Source organism: Oncorhynchus mykiss, chromosome 6 (genome assembly GCF_057628025.1).
Source record: "Oncorhynchus mykiss isolate SJ-2025 chromosome 6, ASM5762802v1, whole genome shotgun sequence".
NCBI classification, from domain to species: domain Eukaryota; kingdom Metazoa; phylum Chordata; class Actinopteri; order Salmoniformes; family Salmonidae; genus Oncorhynchus; species Oncorhynchus mykiss.
In genome coordinates this window covers 45831926-45851506 of record NC_143027.1, presented here as the reverse complement: position 1 = coordinate 45851506, position 19581 = coordinate 45831926, and the positions used below count along the sequence as shown (strand labels likewise).

Here is a 19581-nt window from a genome sequence, read left to right as displayed (position 1 = left end):
GTTTTACTTATTAAATTGAACATGTGCTTAGAGTTATGAAACAACTGCCTTTTTGATGAACATTGTGAAAGTTGACTACATACTTTTGAAAATTGTACCAAAGCGATTGAAAAAAACTGCAATACAGGATTTGCAGCGTGATCAAGATTGTTGGTTTGTGTGTCTGTTTGTGTGTCTGAGGTGAATTCTGTGCACATTAACTGCACGCAACTAGTTCTCTCCACTGGTGTGTGTGTGTGTGTGTGTGTGTGTGTGTGTGTGTGTGTGTGTGTGTGTGTGTGTGTGTGCCTGACTCTATGCTGTGTTCCTCCTACAGCACGCAAACAAGAGATCATCAAGATCACTGAACAGCTGATCGAGGCTGTCAACAATGGAGACTTCGAGGCATACGCGTGAGTTCATCAGTGTGTGTGTGATGGTTAGAAGAAGGATTTTGTGATTGATAGTCATTTTTAGTGTGAGCTTGTATCAGAATGTGTGTGTGCGTCCGTGCGTGCCTGTATGTGTACGACATGAATGCGCGTTTCCTCTCCCCAGTAAGATCTGTGATCCTGGCCTGACCTCCTTTGAACCTGAGGCCCTGGGCAACCTGGTGGAGGGAATGGACTTCCACAGATTCTACTTTGAGAACCGTAAGAACTGCAGAGATGCTTCATATTCTTTTGGGGGAACACATGCACCTAATCCAGCATCAAGGATTGGGGGAGCACTCGAAAGCGATATCATACTGTAGTTTGGGACTCATTTTCTTGAAGGACCTTTTGATCTTTAGATATAGAATGACAGAACCTATTCTCTCAACTCACCATTTTGACTTAGTGTTTTACCTTCTGTGTCCCTTTCTTTACCATTCTCTCTCTCTCTCTCTCTCCCTCCCTCCCTCCCTCTCTCCCTCCAGTCCTGTCTAAGAACAGTAAGCCTATCCACACCACAATCCTGAATCCCCACGTCCACCTGATTGGAGAGGACGCTGCCTGCATCGCCTACATCCGCCTCACCCAATTTGTTGATGGCCAGGGCCATCCGCGCTCCAGCCAATCAGAGGAGACTAGGGTATGGCACCGCCGGGAGTCCAAGTGGCAGAACGTTCACTTCCACTGCTCGGGTGCGCCTGCCGCGCCACTCCAGTGAGGTGTGTAGAACATGTTTGTATCATGTGTGTGTACACACATTTACAGTCATGTACAGACACGCTGTTTTGAAAACTTGCTTTCAGAAATGTAAAATGTGAAATGGAAATGTCTGTTAAATTGTGTATCCTGTGTTTCAGGAGTAGAATGCCATAGCCACATCTAACAAGAGTGCTCTGCTGGAGAGAGATAGAGGGAGAGCAAGTCCAGTGTCGGGTGGCTCTGAGTCCGCAGCGCCAGACGCCTCCCACACTAGATACCTAGCATGCATCTCTTCTTTACGACTACCTATCGCCACCCGCCACTGTATCCACTGACAACCATCTCAACAACCAACCAACCATCCGACAACAATCTATTGTTTTTTCCAACAACAACCCCCTTCTCCCCCTCAAGCCCAAACTTTGTACAATTCCCGTTTTGCCCCTTTTCTCCAACCCCAACCCCTCCAACCCAACCACTGCCTCACCTATGGCCAATATTGGGCAGTGAGTACGGAGTGTTTCGAGGGGTATGATGGGGGGTGTTGGGGTGTTTTCTTGGCCTCATTGTGCATTTTGATTCTTTGTCTTATGTCACATGATGTTCCCTCTTCTTCCTCTTGTGAATCTTCACTTGTGTTGCGTAACACTACACAGGAAATACAGTATGTAAAGTTTTAAGTAAAATCTATTATTATTATGATTATTACTATTACACAATTGAAATTGTATATGTAATTTGTATAATTCAAATGATTGATGCCAGTGGTTTCTAGAGTTGAAGGAAATCTTTTGTTTTCTCTATCTTTTTAAGGAAGCATGTTGTTTTTCAGTATTCACAGTGGCTGTTTTCTATTGTGGCTTTTAAGTGACAAAATGGTATTGGTAGTTTTTGTATAAGCTTCTTGTATTTAATCTATTCTATTATACTAGACCAAAGCTCATGTTTAAGAAAAATAACTTTTGGGAGAAGGGTGGTGTTAGACGTGGTGTGGAGGAAGCGAGTGTGTGAATGTTAGAAATGTGTGTGTGTTTCTGTGTGTGCGTGTGTGTATGTGTGTGTGGAACCAAGTACATGGGAGTATTAGTCCATAGGTGGCCGGTTTTAGCAACTGGTTTGAATTTTCAGCTTTGTAACGTGAATAGCTGGAAATGGGGTTGGCTTGGTTTGGTGTCTTCCGTCGTCCGGTCACAATCAACTGTACGAAACGAGATTCAACAGTAACAGAGGCTTTTATTGTATTTCACACTAATCATGTTTTTGCCTTTTTTGTGTTTATTATTATTATTAACATATCTCAGAGGATAGACCTACCTGTTCTCTCTTACTCTCTGGTGTTGGCCGTGGGTGTGTGGGAAGGCTCTGTGATCCCCAGTGCTCCCGGTGGTTCGATTAGATATTGCGGTACACTGCACTGCACCTCCTGCACTGCACACACTGCAAATGAGGCCTCTATAGAATTTTACAGCCGCTATAGAAAAAGTGAATAAACAATACCAGAGCAGTATTATGCTATAGTGTCCATACATATCAGCTTCACTACTTATTATTCAACATCTTAAAACAGTTTTGCAGTCTCTTTAAAACAGTACAGTACCTATAACACCTCTGACATCTCATCTTTCTGTACAGGGATGCTTTTTGAACCTTTGGTGAGCAGAGATGAAGCCTTACACACTTAAATCCTTACTGCGTCCCAAGGTGCAACTGTCCTTTCTCTCACACGTCAACCTTGAGCCAGTTGCACTCTGAACCTATATAAAATCTGGAAACTACTGAGGTCCTGCGTTGCATAGAGCCATGCCTAGGGCTCCATGCCTGTTTAATATGTTTAGTGGGCTTTAATGGAGAGCTAACAGGGCAGGCTGTTGGATTGGAGAGATGTGGGCCTGTGCAGTCTGCGGGTAGCAGGTGTTTTAGTGGTGAGGTCAAGTAAATGTGTGGGTGTTTACTTTGCGTCCACTTAGTCCCTCTGTCCTGTGGTCTCTAGTTGTTGCTGCTCATTTCAGAGTGGAAAATGTGACTGAGGTCTCAGGGTATCCAGAAGACTGTGTGTATAAGGGAATAGCTCCTGTGTTGGTTTTCCACATGATGGAGATTTTAGAGGAGAGGAGAGGAGAGGAGAGGAGAGGAGAGGAGAGGAGAGGAGGCTTTATTTCAGCAGTCCTATCAGTCCTCTACCTTCAGTCCACAACTTACTTTTGTTATGATTTTTATGTATATTACATTTTCACATTTGTAATATCATCTTCATTGACTTGTGTTACTATTGCATGTTATTGACTAGTGTTACTACTCATTGTGTTTTTTTGCCAGTGTGAGATGGACAGATGGATTTACATGTTTTAGGAAGAGATGGCTTCACACACCCATGTATATGAAGAAAAATCAGCTCTGGAGTGTTTGGTAATGTTGCAGGCCGACTACATCACAGTCGTTGCATTTCATCAACAAATGGTTTGCGTGTCACATCGTGGACTGTGCAGTCGGGTATCCGGTTACTATAATATATTATAGGATGGGGGTTATCTGATATGTTAAATACCTATCCAGACGTTGTGAGATCTGTCAGGTGTCTGCAACATATAGTCAGCCAGGAAGTGGATCGAAGTTTCACATTTTGGATCTAAGTGAGTGTTGTTGTTTTTTTGCCATTCTACCACCATAGTTGTTATGCCTGCCTGTGATTGGCTGCCTTTGGAAGTGTCTCATTATTATTGGCCTGACAATTTTGACCATCTCAATGAATAGTGAGGTGGTCATCCGGTTGGTTAGTCCTCAGGTTTATATTTATTTTATTATTTATTTATTTATTTTATTGGTCAGTTATGTGCTTTTTCTTCAATGTTTTATTTAGTTTTTCCCTCGATATACAGCTCACGTAAATGTTAAATTACTCTCTGTGGCATTGTGATTTGGGGCGGCAGGTAGCCTAGTGGTTAGAGGTGGGTTGAATCCCCGAGCTGACAAGGTAAAAATCTGTCATTCTGCCCCTGAACAAGGCAGATAACCCACTGTTCCCCGGTAGGCCGTCATTGTAAATAAGAATTTGTTCTTAACTGACTTGCCTAAATAAAGGTTGAATTTTTTTTTAAATGTAGAGGTCCTCTTCTAATGTCCCTAGAAGTGTTCCTGAGTGATTGAGCCAACCAAACATGTGAACGGACCTCTTCCCCCTCTCCAAACAAATAAGAAATAGCAGCATGTACAAAGCAGCATGTATTAGCTATTAACTAGCATCTTAGCTGGCATTTCTTTGCATGATAGTCAACAGGACACTAGTTTTGGTGTTAACCCTGATTTGTCTTCTAATTTTTCATTTTCTACTGAACGCTGGTGTACTAAACCTTTCTCAATCTATTTTCTGAGCTTTTGAAGTGCATAAAACTATTTTTGTCTCGACGACATAACGAAGATAGACGAGAGGCTGACTTTGATATTGATGATTATGACAAGGAGGATGATGATGATGAACATGTAATGATGATTCTATAGCATGCTTTTATATGGAGCTCAGTGTTGTCAATCCAGAGTGGCTTACTTCTATACATACAGCAGAGAGAGGATCACCTCAAACCATAAGCATTTCCAGTGACTCCTGCTCAACTGAACTTGCATGTGGGACTTGGGGGGAAATCCTAACTTCCACTTAAGTACATTTTTAACATAGTATTGCATTTGATGTCACTGGTACTGTAGACTAAGTGGACATGTTACTTACAGGGAATGCATAATCTCAAACAGCAACAATCAAATATAGTAGAACATGGAGTAGGCCTAGATAGGCTCAAAGATGCTCTCTGGTGGTTAAAATGAGCATTAAAGGCATGCACTGCGACGTACTGAATCCTAGCCACAGCATACTGCACAATATACACACTGGACTATGTTTCGTTGAGTTAATTTTGGAAACGTTTTAAACAATAGGAATACAAAGTGCATCCATCCAGTGACTAGACCACCTGTACTGAAAACACTGAGCTAGTATCTCTGTAGTATTTATTTAACTCTTTTCCTAGTTCCTCTGTTTAAAAAAACTTTATTCAATAATTTCTCTGCAGTTGGGTCTTAGTTTTGTTTTTGTCAGTTTGGGTTTCTTCTGTAGAATACATTTATCCTATATTTCTCTGATTCTTCTGATTATTGTGCTACCCCAATGTGCTACATGTGTTTCACAAACTTAAGGAAATGTGTTAAGGTGTTATCAATAAAATGACAATTTAAATAAAAATAAGTTAATGATCATCTTAATGATCAGACATCCTCCTTTGCTTTTTATTGATGAGAGGAGAAACAAGTTTTTCAATGGTTAATCTGATACAGAGATTAGCAAATAATATTACAATAATATAATGTTGACATTTAATATGATATGATATGATCTATGATATGTCACAAGCGTAACCCGGCTAACAGTTTATACTTTAGATTCATACATATTTTGATGTAACAGGATGATGATTCATGTTAAATAATATCTGACATTATTCAAATCAGAATATCATACTTGATATTGATTAGTAAAGCATATACAGATAAAGCATAAGACTACCCATATATTATTCATTCAATATTTAAAAGTCAATATTTATTTAGAAAAAATATTTTTGAAATAACAAGAACTAATTAGATAAAATCGTACAGTAGGCACAGAACAGACCTCTGGAGAAATGATTTACAAATACAGACAATCTCAGATCCTCCGTATGTCATCATCTCTCTGTAAACACACACTCTGTCATATTACTCTCCGAGAGTTAAACTTGAGCTGATCACAGACATTATGCCCTTGGCTTTTGTCCTCCAGGCCCTATTCAGTCAAATGAGTTGTGTGTAGAAATCCGGTGACTTGTCGTACAAAGCTCATCTATTCCTTTCATGAGTCTTCATAACAAACCAGAGGAGGTTGGTGCCACCTTTAATTGGGGAGAACGGGCTCGTGGTAATGACTGGAGCGGAACCAGTGGAATGGTATGAAATACATCCAGCACATGGTAGCCAGGCGTTTGATGCCATTCCTTTTGATCTATTCCGGCCATCATTATGAGCCAGAACAGTTACGTGTCGATGACGGAAACGCAACCCAACCCTAAAAGCATTACTCTATGATTCACTACGCATAAATAAACAGTTCTTAGTGTGTATTACCAAAACAGAAAAAAATATTCATTACAAACCAAAACAATATTTATCACACACACCTCATCGGGACTACATCGCCGTCAGAGACACCTCTGATTGTCAGATCTGTATATCAGGGTAGATAGTATCACCGGGCTTTCCTATAGAGAAGTATGGGAACCGTTTATCAGTAAACGCGTCTAGATGTGTAGATCTGGGTCATGTCTTTGGGTTTGTAGGACACCTCCCCGCTGTCATAGTTCAGCTGAACACTGATCCTCTGGGGTCTCCTTAGAGGGGGGTCTTACCGCCTGCCCAATACTCACAGCTCTTCAGCCGTAAAGCCCAGACTCCATACTTTAGGCCTACATATAACTCCATCATCCTGTTGACTGTCTCTCTGGCTACATACATCACCCCGTCAGGGTGGTCCCCGACCTCCACCTCCCAGCTGTCTTTCCTGAGCTGAACCCCTCAGAGCCCAGTTCCTCTATGGGTTGTCAGGGAAATGCTGCCTTTTGCCTAAATTTCTCACCCTGGTCAGACCATCAGACAGATATAGCCTACATTCAGCAGTGTTGGGGTCCAGAATCAGAGGAGTGTATTGGAACTATCCCTTGCATCTTCTCCCAGACTCAGAACTGCAGGTTACCCAGGTGTTTGGCCACAGCTATCACCGCTCCTAAGACCAGCTGTGGATTCGGCAGTGTGCACTGTAGCTTGTCTGGGTGTGTTCTTAGTCTGTGAGAAATGAGCTTCTATTTTTGGAGAGTTTCTGCTCCAGTGCAGTGATGTTTTGAGATCATTTCTGTATCTCTCTGGCGATCATCTTTCCCGCCTCCTTCTCCCTCAGTGCAGCCAGTCTGGCCTCATCTTCCTCTTTCAGGAACTGGTGAAGCACCTCAAATTCCCACCGATCTGTTTCTCTGAGGATACCAGCTGCATGCTTCCCCTACCGAGTGTTCTGAAATGTGCTCTACTAAACAACACCACGTTCTCTGTACACTCTAATTGAAAAAAAAACATACAAAGTATCCTTTGACTAATAAGACATCAGACAGGATTTTATTGCCACAGATTTTATTGCAACAGAAGAAAAAGCAGCCATGTTTCACATCACCATTCAAGTGTTTCAGGACAGCAATAAAAAGGCTAACCATAAAAATGTTAAACAATGCTTTCCCCATTCATAAAAAATAAACACAGACATATTTCACAATAAGGTCCCCTGAAGACAATTCAATGGTTAGAAAAAACAATAACAAAAACAATAAAAGTAATTTCAGGCTAGTTTGACCCAAATCATTTCCCCACACATTTCTCTCTTGCAAAGCGTCATAGTATAATTTGATCGTTAACATGTTGGTCTACTGACCTTCTTAATGCTTTGACACATTAACACATTAACACATTAACAGTCAGTAACTTTTATTCATCATGACAGTGAAACATCGCAAGCCAACAGTGTGAGGAAATGTATTTTTGTTATTTGAGTCATTAATATTTCAACAAACCTGGAAAAACACTCCTGGACTGGAAATCCAAAACGGAATATCATACCCCTTAACCATTGTTTGTGTTTTTAAAAAACTATAGTAAAACAGAGTGATATTCAGTGAGTATTCCAGGCTAAAAACATCTACAAGCCTTACGAAGCCTTCATCCTTTCTCAGGCCAGTTTGACCAGCCTCTCGCTGGCCTCCCACAGTTTTTTGGCCACACCGGCGTCTCTGGCGAAAGGTCTCAGCGTGGCGGGCTGGCAGTCGGTGAAGTATCCCCCACTGTGCTTGGCAGCCTCGTCCGACACGGCGCAGTAGACCACGGTCTGAGCGCCCATCTCACACGGCACGAAAAACATGAACATGATCACCTGCACCAGCATACGGAACAGGATGGAGTAGTGACCTGTCCAACTGCTCTGAACATAGCCTGGAAAACGGAGGGACATGTAAGTGTGATGCATAAAATAATTCACACACACTGATTCTGTGCCCCAAAATGGGGGTTATCCAGTAAATATGATATTATCGCTCATAGTCATTTATAATTTCGCAGTAAAACGATTGTCCGACAAAAACTTTCCATGAGTAGGCCTATAAGCTACTTCATGTATTCATCGCAAATGGCGTGCTCCGTTCCGTTCTGCCAGCGCATCAACTAAATTACATAGGCTACTCCGTTTGTAAAGTGGTGGTATTTCCTCAAAATGAAGACTTGAGAAATATGTATACTTACAGAAAGCTGAGACTACCCCCTAAAGCTTGGGCCCCCTCACCAGATAGCATATGAACATGTCATAAGCAATGTGATTTTTTTTTTTTTAATTACACTAAATTAGCTATAAAACTGCACATTTTTCTCCCATGGCAAAATGTGTAGAATTGCAGGAAATTAGCTTTAAAACAGAAACATTTTCTCTAAAAAGTTAGCTGACTAGGGGAGAGGGTTGACTAGTGCAGGCAGGTAAAAAAAAAAAGTTTTACCTTTATTTAACTAGGCAAGTAATTTAAGAACAAACTCTTATTTTAAATGACAGCCTAGGAATAGTGGGTTAACTGCCTTGTTCAGGGGCAGAACAACATATTTTTACCTTGTCAGCTCAGGGATTCAATCTTGCAACCTTTCGGTTACTAGTCCAACGCTCTAACCACTAGGCTACCTGCCGCCCCAAAAGGCTGAGACTTTCCTAATTGAGGGGTGAGGATGAGGAATGACAAAGTTCCTAACACGTATTCCGTAACAGTGACTGGCACGCTCAGCCTGTCTCTCCAGTGACTAGAGACCAGTATCGAGAACGGCGTAATACCCAGACTATATAACCTGCAGAACGATGTTATACCAGGACAGATGATCTACAGTGCATTTGGAAAGTATTCAGACCCCTTGACTTTTTCCATATTTTGCTACGTTACAGCCTTATTCTAGAATGGATGAAATTGTTCTCTCTCCTCACCAATCTACACACAATACAGGTTGGATGGGGAGTGTTGCTGCACAGCTATTTTCAGGTCTCTCCAGAGATGTTCGATCGGGTTCAAGTCCGGGCTCTGGCTGGGCCATTCAAGGACATTCAGAGACTTGTCCCGAAGCCACTCCTGTGTTATCTTGGATGTGTGCTTAGGGTCATTGTCCTGTTAGAAGGTGAACCTTCGGCCCAGTCTGAGGTCCTGATCACTTTGGAGCAGGTTTTTTTTTTTAAATCAAGGATCTCTCTCTACTTGCTTTGTTCATTGTTCACCTGTCCCAGTCCCTGCCGCTGAAAAACATCCCCACAGCATGATGCTGCCACCACCATGCTTCACCATAGGGATGGTGCCAGGTTTCCTCCAGACGTAACGCTTGGCATTCAGGCCAAAGAGTTCAAACCAAAGAATCTTGTTTCTAATGGTATGAGAGTCCTTTAGGTGCCTTTTGGCAAACTCCAAGCGGGATGTCGTGCCTTTTACTGAGGAGGGTCTTCCGTCTGGCCCCTCTACCATAACGGCCTGATTTTTGAAGTGCTGCAGAGATGGCTGTCCTTCTGGAATGCTCTCTAATCTCCACAGAGGAACTCTGAAGCTCTGTCAGAGTAACCATCGGGTTCTTGGTCACCTCCCTGACCAAGGCCCTTCTCCCCCGATTGCTCAGTTTGGCCGGGTAGCCAGCTCTAGGAAGAGTATTGGTGGTTTCCAACTTCTTCCATTTAAGAACGATGGAGGCCATGCTGCAGAAAGTTTTTGGTATCCTTCCCCAGATCTGTGCCTCGACACAATCCTGTCTTGGAGTAGTACGGACAATTCCTTTGACCTCATGGCTTGGTTTTTGCTCTGACATGCACTGTCAACTGTGGGACCTTATATAGACAGGTGTGTCCCTTTCCAAAACATGTCCAATCAATTGAACATACCACAGGTGGATTCCAATCAAGTTGTAGAAACATCTAAGGAAACACGATGCACCTAAGCCCAATTTTGAGTCTCATAGCAAAGAGTCTGAATACTTATGTAAATAAGTTATTTCTGTTGTTTATTTTTAATACATTTGCAAACATTTACAAAAAACTGTTTTTGCTGTCATTATGGGGTATTGTGTGTAGATTGATGAGGAACATTTTGTATTTAATAAATTTTAGGTAAGGCTGTAACGTAACAAAATGTGGAAAAAGTCAAGGGGTCTGAATACTTTTCGAATGCACTGTCTGTACAGAGGAAAAGTGAATGTGCATAACAAAACTGTATTGAAAGTATGTTTCGTAGAAATACTATGTTTTTGCAGTGGCAGCAATGATTTTGCCATGGCGCAGGACCACAGCTAAATTAATACATCGGAAACACTGATACAGACACTAGTGCATCAAGCCTCACCAGGGTGCACAGCGTAGGTGGTCACCCCTTTCCTCTCTGTCTTCTTGGCCATTAGATTATTTTATATAGTCATAATCTATCATTGTATCAGTGTTACAAATTTGATCTATGTTTACAGTAGTGCTTCAAGCCTCACCAGGGTGCACAGCGTATGTCGTCACTCCTTTGCCCTCCATCATTCTACCCAGCTCCTGGCTGAAGTAGATGTTGGCCAGCTTGCTACGGCAGTAGGTGAAGAAGGGCAGCAGGTTATAGTTGAGGTCCTGGAAGTCTAACTTCTGGTACTTGTAGTTGGAGCAGGTGAGCGTGACCACGCGGCTGGGGGCCGAATCCTTCAGGCGGCCCAACAGTAGGTTGGTCAACAGGAAGTGGCCGAGGTGGTTCACACCGAAACACATGCTGAAGTTGTCCTCCGTCCAGTCCAGCACGCTGGGCATGGCTGTGAGTGGAGGGGGAGGTTAGCTAGCGAGATTGCTAAATGTTTGAGTTTACTACCTCTGCTCTGAATGCCAAAGAGTCTAAGGCAGGTGTGTCAAACTCATTCCATGGAGGGCCTAGTGTCTGCAGTTGTTTGGTTTTTCCTTCAATTAAAACCTAGACAACCAGGTGAGGGGAGTTCCTTACTAATTAGTGAACTAATTCATCAATTAAGTACAAGGGAGGAGCGAAAACCCGCAGCCACTCGGCCCTTCGTGGAACGAGTTTGACACCTGTGGTCTAAGGGCTTCTTTATGAGGGTGCCACAGACTCCTCTCTCTCTCACCTGCGTTGTTGATGAGGATGTCCAACCTCTTCTCTCTCTGAAGGAAGGTCTTACAGAAGTCTTGTATGGAGCGCATGTTGGCCAAATCCAACTCCATGTGATGGACGTTAACGTTGTGACCCCTGATCTTGATCTCCCTCACCGCCTTTTCAGCCTTGTCCACGTCACGGCAAGCTATGATGACACGGGCACCTCGCATCGCCAAGGCAACCGCCGTCTCTTTGCCGATGCCAGCATTGCCACCTAAAAGAGACAGGTAGGGAGGGAGGGAGACAATGGATGATTATTATTACAAAGCCATTATGTCCAATGATGTAGCTCTAATGTACAGCAAATGATGTGAAATAGACTACAAACAGTCTAAAAAAACTAAAAAGTGATAATATATTAATGTGAAATAAGAGGATATCATCAATTAAACATCTGAATAAGGGGGGGGGTAAGGTTGCTAACAGCACTCAGTGACTTTAAATAAATACATTAATCCTCCCTCTGAGAGGGTTTACACTAGATAGCACACAAGCTCGTGGTAATGGCTGGAGCAGAATATTTGGAACGGTAGCAAGTATAGGAAACACATGGATGACATTTCATTAGCTCCGTTCCAGACATTATAATAAACTGTCCTCCAATGTGGTCACATTAACGAAACTGTACCAAATCTATTAATTGTAAAATGTTTTACTTCTAATAGCCATCATCATTTACCTGATGAAAAGACATGATTTCAATTGTTTTGCTAATGGGGGTCGCCGGTTCGACTGGGTGGCGGTCCCTGGGCAAGAAAAGCTTGAAAACCTCTGAGCTAACAGACTTACTACTATGATTGTCGCTACGCTATGTGCGATTGGCGCTACGTCTACATAGCTAAAATGAGTCAATTTCGGCGCAGGCGCGGCTACTAGCTAGCCAATTTGCTATCTAGTTGGCTAGTTATCTATCTGCCTTACCAGTAATGACAACTGTTTTCCCATCCAGTCTTTTCAAGTCCGTGCAATACCTCCTCATTTTCATCCATCTCAAAATCAAATAGCAAACTAATGAAGTAATAATCGTGAACAAAATATACATTTTTGTAAGCGAGCTGGTTAGCCACATAAAATAATCATGGACGCTTTCCTTGAAATGACGTCAATGAATGAACTAACTAGCGGCTAGTAAACTGTAGTTAGCATTCTGGTTGACATCAGACACGATACATCCATGGCGTACATAGACACGATTCGTCTTAGTGACAGATCATAACGAATTCCAATTTCCCTATCAAACAATAAAAGGAAAAACTGCTCCAATAACGTATTTCAAAATATATTGATAACCAGTTGCTAGCCTGCTAGCTCACATACAATGTGTAAATGCGCATGCGTGGAAACATTCCGCAGTTCAGTTACGCCACAATTTGTTCTCTATGGCATCTTGGACGGCGCTACCTACTAGACAGGGCTGGATTCCTGTGGGTTGCAGACAAAGATCAATGGGGCGTGATCGGCATTTTTCTTTGCGGCGCGCTGTCAAACAGACGATTTGGGGATTCAAATATTGTTGTTGTCCCACAGATTATTTGGAAACGGTCGTCTTTCTCCTTTGTATGCGTTAGCCTACCTATTCTATTAAAAGCACATGTTTCGCATTGTTCACACTAGTTTGGTGTGCGAGTTTAAGCGTGTCTATGAGTGGTCGCAATGAAAAATAGTAGACTGTCTACATGTTTGGAGAATTACGTGGCAGTTCAATTAAACATGAAATTAATTTAAACATGGTTAGACTGTAGTTTACTACAGTGTCTGTAAATGCATATTTGATAATGGAATGAAGTGAAGGGTGCTCAACCAACGTGAGTCGCGGTGCAATAAATATTTTTTTATCCTTTTTGAAAAGGCACAACTCGCCTATGCGCCTTTTCATTTTCAATACCCTAAATATGGATTACCCATTTATTTGTCTCTGCCTGTAAATCGTTCTCCTAAAATGTAGGCTATATCCTATATGCAAAACGTAGCAAATGTCACGGTCATCATTCTTGCTGCTTCAAATTCAGTAGCATTAACTGCGATATCAGATGCGCATCTGCATGAGCCGAGAAGCACCGGGAAGTTATCATTCCGAGGAAATGTACTTCCTAAATATGATTAAAGTATAGTTTAGGCTACTACATTGCCTAGAAATAAACATTGCTCACCTATATTTGGGGTGGCAGGCAGTCTAGTGGTTAGGGCGTTGGACTTGTAACCGAAAGGTTGCAAAATCGAATCCCCGAGCTGCCAAGGTAAAAATCTGTCTTTCTGCCCCTGAACAAGGCTGTTCCTAGGCCGTTTTAGGCTGTCATTGAAAATAAGAATTTGTTCTTAATTGACTTGACTAGTTAAATAAAGGTAAAATATATTGATCTCTTCCCAAAGGTAGGCTACAAAAATAGCTCTAAGAGAAAGTGCAAGTCTCTTCAAACTACCTCTAGCATACTATAGCCCACTAATACAGTTAGTCGTATATAACGGGCCACATGAGAATCTCTGGTAATTTAACATGTTAAATTAAGAAATTGCCTATAGGTCGCAAATTGCTGAAACAACGGCTGATTGCAACACAATCTCAAACTCAATTCGTGCAAATATGTACAAAATGTATTTCAGCAGTTTTTGTGTGGCTTAATTCATAGGAAAATACATTTTTGTGTGACTTCAATTCACAGGAAAATAAATGGGGGGGGAAACTTCAGAATTTAAAAAAGTTATTTTAGCTATGCATGATGGGCAATGGTTTTCTACACTGCCGTTTTTTGTGTGTCCCACATTTATTTATATGAAAAAACAAATGTGTTAACAACCCAATATTGTTAATCAACCATGTTGTCACTGAAATAATTATAATATAACCAGTAGCCTTACATTGTTTTTTATTTATTAATGCCAATACTGACTTATATGCTTGTTTTCGCCTAATACTTGATGATTTTCACATAAATTAATCAACACAAAAACAAACTAAATCTGCTGAAAAACTTTGTACATATTTGCACAAATTGAGTGTGAGATTGTGTTGCTGGCAAGTGAGCTGTGTCACATATGACCAGTGGTGACCCGTCATTCAGTGCAGGTGGGGCAGAGCAGTTTGCAAACCAAAGTAATTTAAAAATAATAATCATTGAAATAATAAAGCCGCATACAAACTTAGTCTCTTTTTTTCTTGCTTGAGTAAGGCAGCTCCAAAAAATGCAGGTGTTTAAGCCTAGCTCAGTACTTTCTGTGGTGATGGGGCAGCCAGTGGAAAATACAGAGCTTAGGGGCTGGTAATGTTCTCTACTTTGGCTCCGTATTCTGTCACTCATAGGGAGGGACACTACGTCACAGAAAAGTCTAAAGGTAGAGCTTGAGAATTGAAGCCCCTTGGGTGCTGCCATAGAGCTACATTAAAAGTTTCCATCCAAGAAGGCTCAAGGTCATTGGCCATAGATAAAATTACGTCAAATCAAGTTATAGCTACAGTAACTTTGATTGGACTCATGTCAACGTCATACTTTCAAAATCTAAGCTAGTGTAGCAGTGTGATGTTGTTCCCCTAGATGATGCACCAAGTTGCACACAAGGACCAATTCAAATAGGCCAGGAGATGTTAATAATTTGATAATAATTCAGTGTATTTTTAAAAATTTAATTACAGCTGCATAGCTAATGTTTTTCTTTGGTGTACAAACACTTTTTCATATCAATATTGTACATACATGTGATTGTAAAAGTTTTGTATATTTTGGTTTGGTCCATTGCGGGTTATCTCTTTTGCCTGACCTTCAGCTAGCAAGGTGCCTGAGAGCTAGTTAACCAAGGGTTAACATAATGTGTGTTGTCGCTTCGTGTGCAGGACAAATAAAAATAATTCAACTAGCAGACCTTCAGTTGTGGCAGCGTCCTAATTAAAAGTACACAACGCAGAATGAACCACGCTACACTAGCAGTCATTATCATGAATCAAGTCAACAACCTTCTGGCAAATACTTTTCAATCCTTATCATATGATGAGAAATTATAGATAATAATAATAGATCACTGACGTCATCATGATTCAACCTTGTTTTTTCCCCCAGTTGTCTTGAAAGCACCATAAATCCAGAGACTTTGATGACAAAATTTGCTCACAAAGGACCGCCGCGCCACCTTGCTGTTCAAGTGAATCAAATCAAATGTATTTATATAGCCCTTCGTACATCAGCTGATATCTCAAAGTGCTGTACAGAAACCCAGCCTAAAACCCCAAACAGCAAGCAATGCAGGTGTAGAAGCACGGTGGCTAGGAAAAACTCCCTAGAAAGGCCAAAACCTAGGAAGAAACCTAGAGGGGAACCAGGCCATGTTGGGTGGCCAGTCCTCCTCTGGCTGTGCCGGGTGGAGATTATAACAGAACATGGCCAAGATGTTCAAATGTTCATAAATCACCAGCATGGTCGAATAATAATAAGGCAGAACAGTTTAAACTGGAGCAGCAGCACGGTCAGGTGGACTGGGGACAGCAAGGAGTCATCATGTCAGGTATTCCTGGGGCATGGTCCTAGGGCTCAGGTCCTCCGAGAGAGAGAAAGAAAGAGAGAATTAGAGAGAGCATATGTGGGATGGCCAGTCCTCTTCTGGCTGTGCCGGGTGGAGATTATAACAGAACATGGCCAAGATGTTCAAATGTTCATAAATGACCAGCATGGTCGAATAATAATAAGGCAGAACAGTTGAAACTGGAGCAGCAGCACGGCCAGGTGGACTGGGGACAGCAAGGAGTCATCATGTCAGGTAGTCCTGGAGCATGGTCCTAGGGCTCAGGTCCTCCGAGAGAGAGAAAGAAAGAGAGAAGGAGAGAATTAGAGAACGCACACTTAGATTCACACAGGACACCGAATAGGACAGGAGAAGTACTCCAGATATAACAAACTGACCCTAGCCCCCCGACACATAAACTACTGCAGCATAAATACTGGAGGCTGAGACAGGAGGGGTCAGGAGACACTGTGGCCCCATCCGAGGTCACCCCCGGACAGGGCCAAACAGGAAGGATATAACCCCACCCACTTTGCCAAAGCACAGCCCCCACACCACTAGAGGGATATCTGAACACAGCGCAACAAGGTGAGTCCAAAAAATGTATTGTATGCTGCTGCATAAATTATGTAATATGCCAGGGAGATATGTATACTGTCTGTAGCTAAGAAAGTAATACCCTGTGTATGTTGTGTAGTAAGCTGTTAGTAGCCCATGTGCCTCACCATAATAATTTGGTCCCTTTCCCCATTTATTTATCCTACGGTTCTGACATGATGTACAGGGAGAATACTGTAAGAACGGCCCAAGTTCGGAATTCTGTCGCTGTACATTTCAAAAGTGCTGAACAAATAGTTAAATTGACTACGCCCGTCCTAGCTCGCTCATTAATGTCTTAATCAAAACTACGGATTGCCTCTTATCTGCTCGTCGTCCTCTTATGCCATCGTTTGTACATCTCAATTGTCAGTAGAAACCACATTTATTTAAGCAAGTCAGCCATATCAGCTATGAGTAAATGAGGCTGAATGAACTGTTTCGCTGCCAGATAAGGCTCCGCTGATAGCCAGTTGTAGCAGTGGTAAGGATTCATTCCATGGTGCTGAAAAGATACCTCGGCTGTTGTGAAAGCTTTATGTAGGCCCTAACAGTTTGTATCACAACTCAGGATAAGACCCAGATGCAGACACAGGAGGCAGAGAGTTAAAATCTCAAAAATGTATTTTTCCCCAGGCAAAGGGCAGGTCGATGGCAGGCAGTGGTTGCTAAACCAGGTCAGAGTCAGACAGGTACAGGATGGCAGGTTGGCTCAGGATCAGGACAGGCAGAAATTTCAGAACCGGGAAGACTAGAAACAAAACTTGAAAACAGGAAAAAAAACGGAATACACGCTGGTACGTCCTGAACAAGACAAGACAAACTGGCAACAGACAAACAGAAAATGCAGGTATAAATACATAGGGGATCATGGGGAAAAGAAGAGACACCTGTTGTGGGGTGGAGACAAGCACAAGACACGTGCAGATTTTATTTTACGATTAAGTGTTTAATAGTCACAGGTTTTGTGTTCAGGGTTGAAGGTGTAATTGCAGGGTACAGTGAACATCTCAGGCTCAGAGCTCCAACATGCAGGACTAAGTGAATGGGGGGGTGCAAGTAGCTGACTAGTGGTGGCTATTCAGCAGCCTGATGGCCTAAAGGTAGAAACTATTGGCCAATCTTCCAGTTTTTACCATGATGCCCCTGTATTACCCGTGTCTGAGTAATTGAAGCGGGGAGAACAGGGCATGGCTTGGGTGGCTGAAGTCCCTGATGATTTTCTTGGCCTTCCTGCAACTCCTCTTTATATTTCTGTTGGTCAATTATTAAGCCATTACTCCAGTACATAGACGAGAGGCAGGGGTGTTCCACTACAGTAGATGGTGGTAATACACCATAAGTTTGGATGCCAGCTGCCCGATAAACTCCACAGAAGGAGAGGCTGGGGCGACAATGGTAACTAGTTATAGCTAGTACTTACCGGTAGAGTGTCCTTTGCCCCCCCCCCCCCCCCCCCCTTGCTTGTCGGGCACTGTTTTCCCACTGTTCTGTTAATAATGGCAAGTGTAGGTGTTGTCAAAAGGGAGCAAAGGACACTGTGTGCTAGTTTAGCCAGCTAGTCCCAAGGAGGACTCTGGTACACAGCAGGCAGGAGGCGGGGGTGACACCATGTGCTAGTACTGCTAGCTATCCCAATAGGAGACTCCATTCGTGAGTAATTTATTTTATAGCGGTTGTGACAAATTGATCGGTTTCTGTTTTCTTCCCCCAAATTTGTCTCTAGCTTTTGAATGGTTGGGTATTAGCTATTACGACCCCATGCTTGAAAGCGATGACTCTCAGGAACACGAACATATCTTCTATTTCCCCTGAGGCTCACAAACCATCCAGGACACGTTAGAAGAGACTGTGAAAAACAACACAATTGTAAACGATGGCACTGCATATATGTTTTTATACACATAATTATTACCTGATGATCTTCCCTGATGTTTTCCTGAACTTTTCAATACCTTTCTGATGCATTTTACTCACTTTGTGATGCAAATATTTAAAAATCCACCCATATCCAAGACATTTGACATATTTTCTTATTAGCCTTATGCACATATAAACTTGGTTGCATTCAGTATCTGTGCTAGAATGGTTAGACAGTCCATAAAATAAAGAAACAAATACTATACATCGGTATTGGTAAAATATTTTTTAAACAACTCCCCTTTTCTGGGCCGCAAATTGCTTTTGACAAACAAATCCCTTTGTTGAATTTAGAAATCCTGATGTGGCCATCTAGCCAAAATTATTGCACATTACTGTTCCATGTGTCATGACTGGCCTGTGAGGATCAGCTCTACAGAGATATCTCTCCCTCCCGCAGAGGATATATAAGGCAGCAGACAAACTCCTTTATGGTCTTTAATGTGAGAGATCAGAATGTGTGCCGTATGAAGAGTTTACAGCCCAAAACTAAAACATAAAATAAATGGACTTTTGGACAATATTTTTCTTCAACCAAATGGGTGGGAATAATGATGGATGGAATATGAAAATTAACACTTCAACACTTAAATACATGCATTACATTTCTTACCCATAAGAGCAGCAGTTCGGGGCAAGGTGTTAGGGCTAAACTAAGCATAGTTTACAAATGTATCCAAGTGTTGCTTTTCTCTCCTGCTCTCTCTCTCTCTTTAAATCATATTGTGTAACACGTGTCATATTGCGTTGGTCCGCTAGGGACCTATTGTCATTTTATTAAGTTCTAATCAATAACCTAGACCGTGTGTGTATCTGATGTTATAAATAATCAACCCAATTTGTATGGTACGGAAGGAATAGTGAGACCTGGGTTTGTGCAGATTAAAAAGATTTAAAGGATTATGCAACGTTCAGAATGAGACTGATATGAGGAAATGATTGACTGCTATAATATCGAGATTCTGATTTATTCTTGAGTTCATTCGGGAAACGATAACTCATTAAACAAACTCTTCCCGTGGTGCCCCAGGTAACTAATGAGTTGATCATTACATGATTAACTATTTACAGCTTTCATTCGGTAGCCATGATTGTGTTAAATAGACATGGGCTGTGGCCTCAGACTGTCCTCTGCCTGGGGACTCCAAATCACGAAGTCCACCCCTGCCAGTGATGTCAGGGCAGTGTGGAGTGGTCCCATTGTTTGC

At 42.1% G+C, this 19581-nt stretch overlaps 2 protein-coding genes across 53 annotated transcripts in view; one reads left to right on the top strand and one right to left on the bottom strand.

Annotated features, from left to right (window-relative positions):
- Nucleotides 1–5371, top strand: part of camk2b1 (calcium/calmodulin dependent protein kinase II beta 1) — an 87199-nt gene extending 81828 nt beyond the window's left edge. For all 50 annotated transcript variants that reach the window (XM_090238013.1, XM_036980236.2, XM_090238025.1 and 47 more), the window contains 4 exons: nucleotides 317–392; nucleotides 538–632; nucleotides 899–1132; nucleotides 1271–5371. In XM_090238013.1, the coding sequence (XP_090094139.1) occupies nucleotides 317–392; nucleotides 538–632; nucleotides 899–1131 (404 nt within the window). In that variant the 3' untranslated portion in view covers nucleotide 1132; nucleotides 1271–5371. The remainder of the gene's footprint in view (nucleotides 1–316; nucleotides 393–537; nucleotides 633–898; nucleotides 1133–1270) is intronic.
- A 1925-nt stretch (nucleotides 5372–7296) lies between these two features.
- si:dkey-174n20.1 (retinol dehydrogenase 14) lies at nucleotides 7297–13640 on the bottom strand. Of its 3 annotated transcripts, none has more exons than XM_021606623.3 (4): nucleotides 13519–13640; nucleotides 11340–11582; nucleotides 10713–11015; nucleotides 7297–8162 (listed from the first exon to the last, which is right to left on the bottom strand). In XM_021606623.3, the coding sequence occupies exons 2-4, from the start codon at nucleotides 11536–11538 to the stop codon at nucleotides 7903–7905; spliced, it is 762 nt and encodes a 253-aa protein (XP_021462298.1). In that variant the 5' UTR covers nucleotides 11539–11582; nucleotides 13519–13640; the 3' UTR covers nucleotides 7297–7902. The 3 variants fall into 3 exon arrangements, with proteins under 3 accessions (XP_021462298.1, XP_021462296.1, XP_021462297.1); XM_021606621.3 differs by lacking the exon at nucleotides 13519–13640 and adding an exon at nucleotides 12290–13190; XM_021606622.3 differs by lacking the exon at nucleotides 13519–13640 and adding an exon at nucleotides 12048–12695.
- Nucleotides 13641–19581: the final 5941 nt, after the last annotated feature.